This window comes from Carassius carassius, chromosome 8, assembly GCF_963082965.1.
Source record: "Carassius carassius chromosome 8, fCarCar2.1, whole genome shotgun sequence".
Lineage (NCBI taxonomy): Eukaryota > Metazoa > Chordata > Actinopteri > Cypriniformes > Cyprinidae > Carassius > Carassius carassius.
In genome coordinates, this window is record NC_081762.1 from 13,681,503 (window position 1) to 13,697,771 (window position 16,269).

Genomic DNA, 16,269 nt, shown 5'->3' on the forward strand with positions numbered 1-16,269 from the left:
GAGATTCAGTGACTACAATGCAGTGATGTGCACAAATGTGCTGGATTTACAGTACTTATTTTACATATAGTTTTTCTTAAAAAAAGTCAATTACAAATCATATTTTCTGTACACTACCATTCAAAAGTTTAGGGTCTGTGAGATTATGTTCCATAAAAAGAAATCTTGTATGCTCATCGAAGCTGCAATTATTTAATAAAAAATACAGTAAAAACAGTAATGTTGTAAAATCTTGAAACTGTTTCTATTCAAATATTGAAAACAGTTGTGCTTATTACCAATATTGAAACCATCATGCAGATTTTTATAAGATTCTGATTGATTGAAACTGTCACTTCTGATCAATTTAATGCATCCTTGCTGAGTAAAAGTATTATTTATTAGTCCTTCATTAGTCAAAATAATTTTTATCATTATTTTAGAATTTTAAATATACAGATCCACTGTCAGATGTTTTTCCTATTTAATGCATTAACCTTAAATATATTTGTTGTTAGATTTATGCTTACATTAAGACAAAAGTTTCCAGATGGACAGTATGTACAGTAAATAGTTATTAAGGGAAGACTGTCTTGCAGCGTGGCAGAAATAGTAATTATTACAAATGCACATTGCATTCACTGATCATTAGGGTCCCCAATCACTTCAGATTTTGTGATCTTTAGATGGAAACCACCACCCGAAAACACGCACACGAATGTGCACCTATATGCACAGACGTACCCCCCTCCATCGGCTCTGATCTGTAGGGCAGAGCTCTGGAACCCTCTTAAAAATGCAGCACTCCACTGCCTTTTTTTTTTTTTTTTTTTTTAATGTTTCATTATTCTGTCACAAAGAATGATGCCGGCAATATTTCACACAATGACAGGTTTGGTTTGAGAGATGCATTATTCAGAGCATGCACCCCCACCCCATGTTCCCGTCGGCTCCTACCACCCCCGCTGGCCCCGGGCAGTCAATACAAGTATGTAGGGGAATCCTTGCTTGCAAATGGTTGTGGGTCAGGGGGAAAAAATCTAAATTGATGATCTCTGTCTGCTAAATATTCCACGCTGAAGCCAAAACCTTCAATTACAGCTTCATTACTGCCTGGGTGTTTTGGAAACCGTTTTCTGCAAGCTACACAAGTGGGCATAATGTGTTTTTAACTGTTGATCAGAGCACTGCATGAGTGAGCATGGTTTTCACAGCTTAAGATAGTAAACATTTATGTTGCCAAACAGCACTAAGCCTTGGGTGTTGGAGCTGCAGAGTGGCATGTTGAAGAAGTAATCAGGGCCGCCTTTCGGCGAGATGTTAGTTTTACTTCAGAGCATTAATTATCTGTTAGCTTGTCTTGCAGATTTCAATTTAAAGTTGAAGCTTTAATCAGTCGAGAGCATTACGTTGAACTTAAATATATGCTGTGCATCATGCATTAGTCAAATACTCCTGTGTTCATTGTTATTATGTGACAAGTTCAGTCTGGTCGCCTCAGGCATTGTTAATAGGCACTTCGTAGGTGTTACATTAGCAGCCATGTCACCTTCTCAATAAAACGTTATTAATATGTTTTCTGTAGTTCTGAATCATCTGCTGGCTGCTCAAGGCCCAAGATATGGTCATTTGTATTTCAGTTGAAATCATATCTTTTTTCGAAAAGACATATTAGCTTCAAAATAAAGATTAACCATAGCATCTGGTTTCACCATTAAGCCTGTACTATAACAGTGAGTAGCTGCAAAATACACTTCTTCTGTCATTAGGCCCCTGGGTGTGCATTTATGTATACATTTATGTATCAGGCTTTTTATAGTAGAAAAAAAAATTAAAACCATAAAACCTTTTCATTATTTTAAATTAAATAAACATTTACTGATTTAAAATTAAATCATTATTATTTTAGCTGCCAAGGCAATATTTGACATCTCAATTATACTAAAATAACACTGTGTGTGTGTGTGTGTGTGTGTGTGTGTGTGTGTGTGTGTGTGTGTGTGTGTGTCTGTGTCTGTGTCTGTGTGTGTGTGTTGAGTACAAGTAAAAGTACTGAGAAAATAATATGACTCAAGTAAAAAAGCTTTGCTGGAAAGTTACTGCGTTACAAAGTACTTTACTATTATTTTTATATTTTCACCCAAAATGAGGCCATGTGAGCATTAGGAACAGGGTTAACCCGAAGATCGGTTTATACAAACACACAATAAGGCAGAATAGTTTCTATACTGTATTAAATGTTATCCCAATTAGCACTGCATTATTTACATATTATATTTATTACCTCGAAATTACCTGAAATTACCTTTTTTTAGCTACAGCAATAGCAGGACGCCTTTGTCCATTCCAATCAATTAGGGATTGCCTGCATGTCATAAGCAGGGGGGCAGGGTTTCATATTTTTTTGAAGCACCCCTGGGTGCCGCCATTGGCTAGCGGACCCCACCCTGCTGTTAGCATTCCATTGACTCCCATTCATTTTGGCGTCACTTTGACAGCGAATAACTTTACATCTGAGGCGTTTAAAGACTCCATTTGTCCATTAATTATTTCTAAAGAAACACGAAAATGTATAAAGTCTCCATTACCTTGTATCTTACGTTATGGTCCCGTAGAAGCAGTTTTTGTAAAAAATAGGCTAGCGATTGTGTCATAACCAGCGACTCTCTGTCGCACAGTAGAGAACAGGAGGAGAAGCTCGCAGACAATCTTTTGCTGTCTATGAGGCTATCGGGGGGACGTGGAGGCATGAAGTCAAGGGAGATAATTAATCAGAATAATTACCCAAAATTTGCTCCTGTTCACGCTCGCCTTCTCTGGAAGATTCGGTGGGTGATTCAGATTTCTCTTGGCACAGCGATTAGAAGATTTACAGGTTGCTCACGTGACATCTACGTCATCAAGCTCAGTTTGAGTCTGCGCAGTACGCCCGACCCCCAGGAAGTAAGTGCTTCTAATTGACTTCACTTGTCTCCATTGAATCCAATGGGGTCACTGTGTCCATTTCTTTTACTGTCTATGGTCATAAGTTATTACTTCTACTAGGCCGGTTTGGACTTTCTGCACGAGAGTACAGCTCCGTAATTTACATTTACACTTGCGCATTTAGCAGACTACAGTGCGTTCAGGCTATACATTTTATTTTTTATTTTTTTTAACCAATATGTGTGTTCCCTGTGAACCCATGCCCTTTTGCGCTCCTAGTGCAATGCTCTATCACTGAGCCACAGGAACAGTGGTAGAGCATAATGTTCACATCATTTCATTTTGGATATGAATAAATCGTAGAATAATACATATAGACTATCTTGTTTCTTCACCCATGTACATACACATCCAAAGCATGCAGACAGAAAAAGTGTTTTTAAATGCATCTGATAGACAGATACATCATGGTTGATCTATCAAGCCAGATGCACGTACAAATGCATGTGCTCTTATTTCATTGTTGTTTTAAATGTTCAGGTTATTTTAGCTTTGCACATTTAGTTTAACTGCACTGTTAATGAGGGCGATTTTTACCATTCAACTATGTGCATGTATTTTAGACACTTACATTGTTCTTGCTCCATCTATGCAATAATTCAATCAACTGAGTTTCTATTTATTTATACAGCTGTGTGCTCTGGTAATAGCTCACATTTACTAAAATATTGAAACCCTAACAATGCTGATTCAAAACGCCAACGCCAGTGATAGAAAGTCAAAGAAAAGGCAAAGCGCAGTTTAAACTCCTCGCCCCCATGGCTGAACTGGAAGTTTTGATTGGTTTTGCACCCCAGTCAGACCTGTCTGTTATTGGCTGAAACACAAGGCTCCACCCCAGCATGCAAAGTTGAATACTTTAGTTTTATTCCACTCAAGTTAAAGTAAAAGTACACGGTTTTACAAATGTAAAAATGTATTCAAGTTCTCCTTCACCTCTAATATGTAGATTTAGAATATGGTCAAGCAGAATAACTGCTTTATAAGTACTAATAAACAGCCAATATGTTATTAATATATATGCTAATAAACAACTAGTTAATATTGAGAACTGGTCTGCACACACACACCCCTTTATGCCAATTCCTTTTTTAACTGATCTTTTATGGATGCTTGTTGAATTATTTTATTTTTATTTTTTTGTGGATACATGACGACATGTAAGAGTGTACTGATGTAACATAACGCACCATATTAATATTTCAATATTTCAGTTGATCATAAGGAATTTGCTTTGGGGTACCTTCATTTGGTGTTGAAAATAAGAATGACTTTCAGCAACGTAGCAATTCAAAATTAATGCATGTTGAGATATTAAATAAACTCCCTTTTTGAATGCCCAAGGCGACCATTAGGCCAGTTACACTTTCTACATTTTCTGTCATGCTGTCAGTTTGAAATAGTCAACTAAATAGCTTTTCCCCTGACTGACTCTGACCTCAGTATAAACACAAACACACACTCAAAACAGTCAGTTTTTTTTATGTCTTTGACATCGACGCTCTCTTGGAAAGGGATCACTCTTCTCTCTACAAAGCTATTCTAAAGCCTGTGAGAATTGGGAATTGCAAGCCCCTGAGCCAAAACATCAAAACAGAGCAGAAGTCAAGGCAAAGTTCATTTACCAGGGAGAAAGAGAAAGCAGAGGAACGCCAGGGCTCTGTATAATGTTTTTGTTATGTTTCTTGACTCCAGTCAGACTTAAGGTGCTAAAGTTCTCTCCTCTGGTAAATCACAGTCAAGCAGGCAAAAAGTGCAGTTTATTGACATTGCCGTTAGCTAAGGGCAGTTAAGCACAGCCTTTTCCTAAAGTAATTCTCAAATTAATATCTAAGTGGTAGGATGGTTGTGGTGCTTCACTTTGTTTCAGTTTTTCCTTTTTTAGTAAGCTACTAATGATCTTTGATAGCTGTGAGATGAGTTTGTACAAATATTTTAACAGACTGAACAAAAATGGATCAAAGCATTAAGTCTTCTTGTGAATATAAATGTATCTGCAAAACAAAAGTCGAAGTTAATGTGGTCTGCATATATTAGAGCTGTAGTTATGGCTTGGACAATAGCCATGATGGTGTCAAGATTGTGCATGTTTACAGGTGCATTTAACCTGACATTGACAGCTTTTTAAAAACCTGAACCAGTTTACAGCCCGACATTATTCAAATGTGCACACACACACAGCTCTTTGACTTTTGTCAAGAGTGAGCCATTTATACCTGTTTTAACCTAATTTATTCACGACTAACGTAGGCTATAGGCCACTTGGAAGTTGGAACAAAGAAATAAAGTAAGTCCTCTGTAACAATCGTAAAATCTCAGCACTCTAAATAGGCCTAGGCATGCAATTAGCCTATAAATAGACCAGCGTGCCAATGAAAATGAGTCTTTCTTAACAAATTAAATTGAGATAAATTCTAAATTAAAATGTGTATTTGTCATTGATGAAATTAAGATAAAGGCTCCACTGGTTTTCGTTCACCACTTCTCTCCACAGTCCAGCCACAACATTTTTTGCATTTCACATAACCCACCTGTTCATTATTCTCATTATGCACATGGTCAAAACTTTTCCACACCTCAGACTTTGCTTTAGTTGCTGGTGCAACCAAAACATAATCGCCAGAGGCAAGCCTCCGTTTCATCTCTTCAGCATCCATTTTTTGCATCTTTCTCGCTCTAATCGAAACTCATCACATGGCCGTTTATTTAATTAAATGAATGATATATATTAAATTAAACGTCGTGTCCAAAGATCTTCAGTTCTAGCATATATACTACTGTTCAAAAGTTTGGATTCAGTATTTTAATAAAGAAATTTATAATTTTATTTAGCAATGGATTTTAACAAAATTGAACAGCATGATGTATGAAAATAATTCTGCTTCAAACTAATGCAGTTCTTTTGAACTTGAACCCTGAAAAAAATAAATTATCACGGTTCTCAGAAAATATATATTAATCAGCCAACTGTTTCCAACATTTGATAATCATAGGAAATATTTAAAATTGTCATGAGACACTGAAGTCCGGAGTAATGGCTGGAATCACAGGAATAAATAAATAAATTACATTTTAAAAGCTTCTGAAAGCATACATTTTTTATTACATTTTTGGTGTTGTTTATTATTTATATATAATCTGTTTATTTGTTTGTTTTTTGTTTGTTTATGTGATCTCCAGACCTCAAGGACTTTTAGCCTTGTTAACTAGTCAAGTCATCAAGGTTACTGTCAGCTGATTGTCAGGGTCAATGCACCTGTAAACATGCACAATCTTGACGCCATCATGGCTACTGTCCAGGTAATTAGCAGGGAAGCATATGTTATTCTGTCAGACAACAGTGAAGGTTATATGTCCGTACCATTTGAAGGAAATAGGCATATATCTATTTGACCATGCAGGGTGACAAGGTCCATTATAATTATCTAAGTGCTTACACCACCAGAATAGTGCTCTGATGCACAGTAAGACAGCACAAGCCTGTCTGCAGTGATAATTGCAAGCTTACGTATGCAGTTCTTAAGTACACATCCTTCCAATTACATAGTGTTGCTGCTCATATACAGTTATTTGATTTACTGTGCTAAAAGTTCAGTTTTGTAGCCATGACCACAAAAATTTAATTTGTAAATGTTGATGTCAGTCTAACTATAGATAAAAGTCAAAGCATGGTATAGCAGCAGAAACAAACACAACTGTAGTTTCGTCATCAGTAAATGCTTTTACATCATGTTAAGTGCCGTGCTCAAGGGTACACTAATTAGGTTAAAAAAGAACAGCAAACTTTTCTAACAATATGTCTTTACTATCTTACTTTACTGGATCCTTGCTGAATAAAAGTATTCATTCATTACTGATCCTTATACAGTGTACTGTATGTAGTGCGGTAAATCGATTTAATATTTTTTTTTTCTTTTCTGAAATTTATCACAATTAATCCCACATAACATTAAAGTTTTTAAATATACTTTTATATTGCAATAATTTCACATTAAATCTTCAAATGAATGTAGAAGCAACAGTATTTATATATTGGTTTTTGTATTTGTTAAATGGCATCTTTATGACCGAAGGCCAGTATCACTGATACCAGTAATGTATCAGTCTTTATGAAATTTTCTTTTTAATAATATTTAACCATTTACTATGGTCATTCAGTAATACAGAATAACTGAGAGCTATCAATTTAAACACTTATAAGTCTTAGCTAAAAATAACTAATTTAAGTGAACCTAAAACAATCCTTACATAAAACCATTATAATAAATGTCATATTTAGCTACCTGTGCCCTTAGCAAGTAGGAAATATATAGAAATTCAAAGAAAATATAAGTTATAAAACACTAAATTCAAAATGAAATATAGATGAATCCTTAAAACTACAAAAGTTATTGATTTCCTCTTTTTTCTTTCTTTGATTATCAGAAATCACAGCAGCTGGGTTATTCGGGGGGGTTTTTTTGGCTGCAATTACTTCTGACATCTGACATGCACCATATTTTCTCACAGCTCTACCCTTTCTGACCCACTTCAGGTCTTAAAGTCTCTACTAATTAGTTGACGGGTTGATTTCGCTGTGTTAGATGAGGGAGATAGAGCTGGGGTGATTCAGGACAGTTTTGAAACTACTGCATTTCAGAGACATCAGGCTCATATACTGTATAACAAATATATGCATGCAGTTTTAAAGCAGCTTTAAATGCCTTTTTGGTAACTTCATGACTTAACTGACGACAATACACCGTGCAGAGCCATGTTTGAGCATGTGATTGAAGAGCACGTGCTATGACCACATTATAACGGCTCACAGTACAGGAAAATAAATTTTTACTGCATATGGACTGACAACATTTCATCTGACCGCACTATTAAAGCTCCTTGTCACCTGTACCATTTCCGCTTTCATTTGACTAGCACCATTTTTTTTTTACTTCCTAAAAATATTGAGATGAAAGATTCACTGTTGCATTTTTGCAAAAGAAAAAATATTTATATATATATAATGTATGCAAGTTAATTGGGTACTGTTTTATGTATTTTTAACCATCATTTAGTAAATGTATAAATCATTGGGTCTATGAAGGTTAACCACTACACCACACACACCAATAGCTTACTTTAAATAGCCAGAGTTGCCTCTAGTGTTTGTTTCTCCCTCAATTTAATATAATGACAAAAAGAAAAAATGTACTGCTAATTTAATGCTACAATATCTATGTTTAGTTATAAACATACTTTTAGAGCTACTCCCCTCTATTTTCTAGTTCTTTACATCTGTGTGCAGCATGTGTTGATTCCTCTGTCCCCACCATGTGGTGAGCGGGGAAGGTGCTATCTATCCTCGGCACACAGCACTGCAGATAGAACATCCTTCACTGATAACAGGTGCACAGGTGGCGGTGCTTTTTCACTACCTTGCTGTATTTTCATTCCTGTCTGGGTGTGTGTGTGTGCGCGTGTGTGCGTGCGCGCGCATGTGTGTGTGTGTGTGTGTGTGTGCGCGTGTGTGTATGTGTGTACTTGACTAGGGGTTTAGGTCATACGTGTTCAAACATCTATCAATTATTCATATGCAGGGGAAATAGCTTTGGGGTCATGTTTACAGGATTGTTTTTCATGTGTGCAGTGAGACAGAACAAACCCTGAACCTTTGTGGCATTATTGGATACAGATATGAAGCGCATAGCTGAAAGACTAAAATTTTTAGAGGTGTCAAACTTGTGGTTTGCACATTTCTGCTGATTTGTCAGTCTACAGTGAATGTTGCACATGTGTGTATGTCTCATCTTTGCTAGCTTCTCATCTACACATCCAATGAGCCCAGCGGAATCTCCCACCTCAAAGAGATCCTGGCAGATTGTACGAGAGCATCTCTGTCCCTACGGGACCAGGCATTGATGTGTGAGGCGGATGTCCAGCCCATGCCTGCAAATCCAGACAGGTGTGCTTGGAATCAGAGCAAAGACCTCTGCCTTCTAGCCCCGAGCAAGAAGATGGCCCTGGGGTATAAATCTCTACTTGAGTGACCTCTCTCCTCTGAGTCTAACTGAAAGCCCCTCGATGTTAGGAGAGAGTCTAATAAGAGCACAAAGACATGGAGAGGCTCAGACAGCATACTGATCAGTGATATGTGCCATATGAACATATGGCCCGGGTGCGTGTGCACGTGTCGCTCATTAACTCAATCGTGCTACTCGTGCTATGATCTGACCATTACTTTCCATGGAAACAGCCCATGTCTGCTAAAGCAATGTTTGCCTTTCAAAGACAAGAAATCTGAACAGTACCATCATTTTAAAGCAGTGTTGATGCCTCACAGCCGACTAAGAACACCAGCTTTACAACTCAGCCAGGTTTACTGTAGTTGTGAATTGTAGTAAGTTTAGGGACCAATTTTCATTATTAACTTGTTGCTTATTAGCATGCATATTACTAGCATATTGGCTGTTTAATAGTGCTAACAAAGCACTTCTTAACAGTGTTGGGGGTAATGTATAATTACAAGTTACGCAAGTTACTAGTAAAGTAACGCATTACTTTTTGATTTAGTGAGAAATTTCAGTTACTTTTTCAGAGAAGTAACTCCGGTTACTTTGTTTCCATGTATTTGACTGACAGCTCTTGTGTTGCCAAGTTGAGAGAAATCGGGAGTAAGTGCAGAGGTGTTGTGTGTGCTGTGTGAACACGATGTTACTGTAGTTCTAGACCAAATATGAACTTGCATTTTCTCATCTCATCTGCATAAAAACCGATTCAGTTTTCCTCAAAATGAATAAAAAGTAAAATGCAAACTCAGAATATTATACAAATCTGCGATAAATAAATGTTAAATAAGACAAAGATCATTCATGTATTTAATCCCATTTCTTTGCTACTGACCTTTCGCGGATCCAATTCAATAATGATTTGTGAAATCCATTCGTGTTTCATTTTTGTAATTGCTGAATAGTGTTGTCATTCCTTCTCCTGTATCATATTTTGCCCAGATTTTAAAAGTAACTCAAAAATAACATAATGCATTACTTTCCATAAAAAGTTACTAAGTAACATAATTAGGGAGTAACGCAATATCGTAATGCATTACTTTTAAAAGTAACATTCCCCAACACTGCTTATTAATGTCTTAGTCTGCACGACTGTATTTTAGATCCCTTAACCCTACCCAATAAACTCTAAAAAACAATGCTGGGTTAAATGACTTAGACTTACTTCTGAGTACACATTGTCTGTCCATATTTCAAGCAGCAATGGGTTGTTTTCAATCCAGCATTTTTAAGAGTGCACCTAAACTTTCTAAATTCTCCACATCTACCGGAGACACAGGTACATATCCCACCCTGTCCTCATAAGTTGTTTCCGCCACTTGTACACTCTTATCACATCAAAGATGGACAGCTGCAGACTAATGGAGAGCCGCTGATGAACATGTCTCCTGAGGGAAGACGTAAATCAGCAGATTTGTCCACTCCTGTCTCCTGTGTTGACCTCTTTGCAGACTTGACTGAGGGGGTTTATCTAATCCAGGGCCTTTTGAATTGAATAAACACCTGAACTGAGATGGAAATCTAGGCCTGAGGTTCAAGTGTTGGCGTGCTGTGCTTGTATTTCAGTAGCAGCCCAGCTTTATTGTACCCTCAGTATTAATTAAGCAGGAAAGGAAGGATCTCTGACTACCTTCATGTACTTTTCTGAGGTAAAGAGTATTAGCTGAGGTCTTTATTAGTTCTCAATTAACTTAGTAATGACTTGAATAAGCAAGTCATTTATGCTTTATACTCCATATGCTTATATATGGAGGAGCACTTAGCATGCTGGGAAAAGTTTTAGCTGGATCACTCACATTTAATTGCATTTTTCTGTACAGTAAGTTTAATGGAACCCTAAAGATATTGGGTTATTGGCTGTTATCATCTGTGCGATATGACTGGACATCCCGGTTTTGTTGTAATTTCATGTATCAAACATTTTCACAGTTCCTCTGAAGGTTTTATTGGACTTAATATAAACTGATGACTTGATCAGCCATCTCTAATCCAATCTTAACCTAGCCTCGAGTCATGCTTCAGGCGCAAAACATTTAACATATGACTTAACGATCTGAATTCTGTTTTTTTTTTTAACTCTGCTATGAGACATCCATATTCTATTCAACTCCTAAAGGGATCATTCATCCAAAAATGAAAAGTCTGTCATCTTTTATTTACCCTCATGCTGTTTAAAATTTTTATTCTTCTGTGGAACTCGAAGATATTTTCAAGAATTTATGACCTTTTGTTGTCTGTGCAATAATGGACTCATTTTGGACCCCATTGACTTTCATTGTATAAGACTGTAATTAAAATATCATATCTTGTGTTCCTCACACGAAAGAAAGTCATACAGGTTCGGAATGATGTGAGGGTGAGTAAATTGACAACATTTTGGTTAAACTATTACCTTAGCATTAATCTCATTATTCAAGTTGCTTGTGAGGTATTTTGAGGGTGATCCTATCAAGGGTTACTTTTATTTTGCTCTAACTGCAAGAACACTGCAGGACTGGTAGACTGCAGATTATGCTAAAGAAAGTAAATTGAAATCATGCCTCTCTCCACCTGAGTTGTCACGGGGAGAAGGAACGGTGTGTCCCCTCCCCGTTCACTTTTGTTTCTTTCAGAGAGCAAATTGAAATGGTGATCCAATCCAGCTCCAGAGATGGAAAGACAGGGGGAGAGGCAGGGAACCACAGAGCTATTTTTTATTTCTGAATCGTGTAAGTCATGAGAAAAGAGGGAAAAGGTGTGAATTAATCACAGGCCTCATTTCCATAGCAGCTAGTAAGCATCTGTCAGAGTGTGTTAAGCGTAAGAGAATGTATGGAAAAGGCCAATCTTCTGCAGTGGTTGGGAGCTGTGCAGTGCAGAAAGAAATGGCGAATTAAAGCCAAAGCCCTTTCTGAGAGCGCATAGCACGATGAAAACAATCTGCATTTGAGTGATGCTTTTCATACATACTTTCATACCACCCGAATGCTTCTGCCCTACATGAGTGCATGAAAACATGATAAAAAAATCTCTTTCCGGGAAAACAGTACAAAATGGATCTCTTTTTTATTAATCGACAAATAGTTAACAAAAAGAGAATGTTGATTGTGACAGTTAGCAGTTAGAAAATAATGATCAAATAAAATAAAGTTAAATTAAAAATGATTAAAACAAAAGCAAATGTAGAGTACAATTTCTAATTTAAGATATCAGTTGGTTTAAGAGTTTATTTATATAACATTCATTACCATTCAAAAGTTTCGAGTGGATCAGTTTTCAAGTATCTTATGCTCAAAAATGCAAAAAATAAAAACAGTAGTTATATGTTTAAATATTCATATTAATATTTTTTTGTATTCTTTGAATAGAACATTTGAACAGGATTTATTTGAATTTTTTATTTTTTTTGTAATCTAAAAATCTTTACTTTCAACTTAGATTTATGTAATACATCTTCGCCTAATAAAACATAAATTTCTGTAAAAAAAAATATATATATATATAAATAATATAATTTATATATATATATATATATATATATATATATATATATATATATATATATATATATATATATATATATATTACTGACTCCAAGCTTTTGAATGGTTGTGTATCTAATAGTTCTCCCTCCACAAAATGGGGTTTGTGTATCTAATACTTTAGAGTACTTTTAAATTCTTTTTAAAATGATGGGACACAAAGTGTACCCTATTAGTGGAAAGTGCCAATACTATAAATAGAAATCTGCCCAATTAGTATTCTGTTTGTGAGCTGCTGGAGGAGTGTGCAAACTATCAAAGCTATGAATACTGATTCGTGCATCCACTCATTTTATCTAGTTTTTGTAGTTTTCTTTATTATTTCATCTCCTGTCAGTGTAACAGAGGTGCACAGACAATTGCTTTATCTGGAAGCACTGCTCACATGTCATGCACACATCCAGCTTCAAATGGCACTTCTCAAAAAAGGTTACAAGGAAGCAAAAAAAAAATTTAATTGTAAAATATATATACTTATTTTGAGTTCTGCTACTTAAATGCATTTTGACATTACATTTAAATGTCATATGAATATTACATAAATACAGAAAAATTGCTCTACATTTTGTTGTCCCAGAACAGTACATTTTAAGCACAGTTTTTCTCAGCTTCACTATGCAAAAGCTGTCCCTGACGAAGATGTCACCCTGTCTTCATATTTAAAACTTTCCCAGAGTAGCAAAGCGATGCATTAGTGACCCCTGGCCTAATGTAATTATAATGGGTTGAGTATGATTACAACCGTGTACTACTTAAGCCTTGTACATTATTAATAGTTGCGTAAAAGGGAGCCATCTTTTGTTGAGATTCAAATTATAAAATGAATAAATAAACTGTATTAGAGCTGTAATCGGGCCTTAAAAGTTAGGCCCGACAGGACCCGAGCCCAACAGGTTTTGATTTTTGATTGACATCTTTTTTTAAAGCCCGATCCCGTTTACAGCCCGACATTATTCAAATGTGTGCACATACACAGCTCTTTTGCCCTTTGTCAAGAATGAGTCATTTATACATGTTTTAACATAATTTATTCATAACTAACGTAGACTAGACCACTTGGAAGTTGGATTAAAGAAATAAAATAAGTCCTCTGTGACATCGTAACATCTCAGCATTCTAGACATAGGCTCATTTAGCCTATAAATAGACCAACACACCAATAAAAAGGAGTCATTTTTTTAAAAATTAAATTAAGATAAATTTTTAATTAAGATGGGTATTTGGCAATAACGAAATTAAGATAAAGGCTCCGCCGGATTTGCTTCGCACTAGATGATATTTAATAAAATAATAATGACAACATTGGCATAAATACTCTGTCCACATTATGCATTTAAGACTCTTAATTAATATTTAGTTATCATTTGAAAAACCTTTACTCACAGAGATTAGGCTAGGTCTACATGTTTTTGTGGAGGAAATTGATTGAATCCACTGTAGATGGCTTCAGCGCGTTCCTGCGCTCACTGATGGTGCATCATTAATCACTCATTATTCTCATTATAAACATGGTCAAAACTTTTCCACACCTCAGACTTTGCTTTGGTTGCTGGTGAAACTAAAACGTAATCGCCAGAGGCAAGCCTCCGTTACACCTACTCAGCATACATTTTCGCATCTTTCTCGCGCTAATCGAAACACATCACATGACCGCTCGTTTACCTCACAAACCGGAGCGCAAGCCCGAGCCCGGCCCGAGCCCGCATAAGATGATATAAATTAAGCCCAAACCCGACCGAACCCGTTGGGTCCCGTCGGGTTCGGGCAAAGATCTTCAGCTCTAAACTGTATCCTGGCACAATATCATTGCATTCTTCTTCCAAATTGATTTGTTTCTTTTCATTGGCCCATTTGTTTGGTGCATGCAAGCGAAACCTTAACAGGCACAATTGTTTTCTGACATGAAGTGGTAATTGTCTTGGCATCGCTAAAGCCTTGGAGATGGGGAAACTCATAATGCATTGAGGACCGTCGCTATCTTCCCTTCTATTGTTCTTATCAAAGGCATAGGCGACATGTCTACTCCCAGCACACACGCTGGCAACAGACTTGACGAGCCATGATTCATTTTCGTTTTGAAGGTTTGCAGTCACCTTCAATAACAGCCTAATTTTAACCTACAATTCACACTATAGCTCAATCCCAAATGTAGAAATCAGCCTACTGCCTATAGGCACCTGCAGTCTATGGTAGCATCCGAATTGAAATTAAACCTCGTAAGAGAATTGAAACACTCTGCAAAGGCAGGAACTGTTTGGTTTGGTCTGGTTTTGCCGTCATCTTAAATTGATTTTTAACTGAACTTAATTCAGTGTTTCCTACCATTTGTATACAGCTTTGGTGTTAGTTTTTGCCTTCCTGAGCAAGTGGATGAGAAATGGGTTACAGACATAGAGGTATAACAAAGTTTTCCAGTGATTTCACTGACCAATATCACTTTGTTTTTGATGTTAGTCAGTGAAATCAAACCGGTGGAAAATTCAATTTGTTGTCCAGAACTGTGCAGCAGGTGCCACTGTATGGGATGCCAATGAAGCCAATCAGGTCCAGGTAATCAAGCTCTTTGTTTACCTCCAATGACAAATAAATCATTTTTTCAGATTTAGTTTCTGCAAGAGTTTGATTACACGCTTGTATAACTGAGCAGAGAACTGTTTAATCACACCGTAGCGATGCTGAGAATATGAGGCGCTCCATCAATCCTCAGAGTCCTGGTGAATCACTGGAATCTGTGCCAGATTTCAAAGACACTGTTAAGGATGTAGTCTGAGACAGCAGTGGCCATGAAATCTCTGTCCATTCACTCCATTAATATCAACTGTATCTGTGCCCAGAACAAATTTTTGAATTTTGATGCTTGAGGTTTCTATATTTAAAGCCATTTTATATATATATATAAATTTCACCATGACAACTAGAGAGAGATGCTAGTGAGATCAGTAGAATCCAAATGCCAAATGCAAAAACTTTTTTTTCCAAAGTTTTGGTTGTTGTACAATGTTTTGTTCAATCTTCTCTAATCCTTAAGATATACTGTTGAGTAGGGATTTGATGTAGTGATGATGAGTAGCATACTAATGATTTTCCCCTAATGGTGGAAACATCAAAGCATCGTACAGCAAATGAGACTGTAACAAGTGCGCCCAGTGGAGGACAAAACCAATGCACAGTAGCACTCAGCATGGTACCAACACATAATGGGGAGATGTTACAGCATGATAGCCAATTTAAAAGATTTAAATAAACATACAGGCTTATTACCTCCAAGAGCTCTCACTGGTTTAAAATGCGTAATGTTCTTGCATACAAGTACTTAGTGGCATCTAATTGGGAATCTAAATATGTGTGAAGTAAATGAAGAATACAGACAGAAAGCCTTTCAAGACACATTTGCTGCTTGTAAGCTTCCAGCTGGGATCTTAACAGTTGAGGGGTCACTTGGGTTCATGTACAGAATGTAATTGTCATGTTATGGCCAATATTTTATGAAATATCTTGACACTTTGCCTGTTTTCCCCCCCTTTAGTTCTATTTGGACAATTTGTCCTGTTCCAGACGTCTTTGAATGATGTTGTGGACATTTATGATGGGCCAACACAGCAGTCCTCTCTGCTGTCTTCTCTCTCTGGGTCTCACTCAGGTAAAGCTCAAAACTATATTTACATACTTAAAATCAGCCGCATTACCATTCATCACAAGCCATTGTTCCGATGTGATATTTTTATTGCAAAACATAAAGG

General features: G+C 36.6%; 1 protein-coding gene across 1 annotated transcript in view; it reads left to right on the top strand.

The window, feature by feature from the left end:
* csmd3b (CUB and Sushi multiple domains 3b) overlaps positions 1 to 16,269 on the top strand; it is a 423,699-nt gene that overhangs the window by 317,181 nt on the left and 90,249 nt on the right. Inside the window, exon 32 of the mRNA XM_059556241.1 lies at positions 16,056 to 16,169. Coding sequence (XP_059412224.1) covers positions 16,056 to 16,169 — 114 coding nt within the window. The remainder of the gene's footprint in view (positions 1 to 16,055; positions 16,170 to 16,269) is intronic.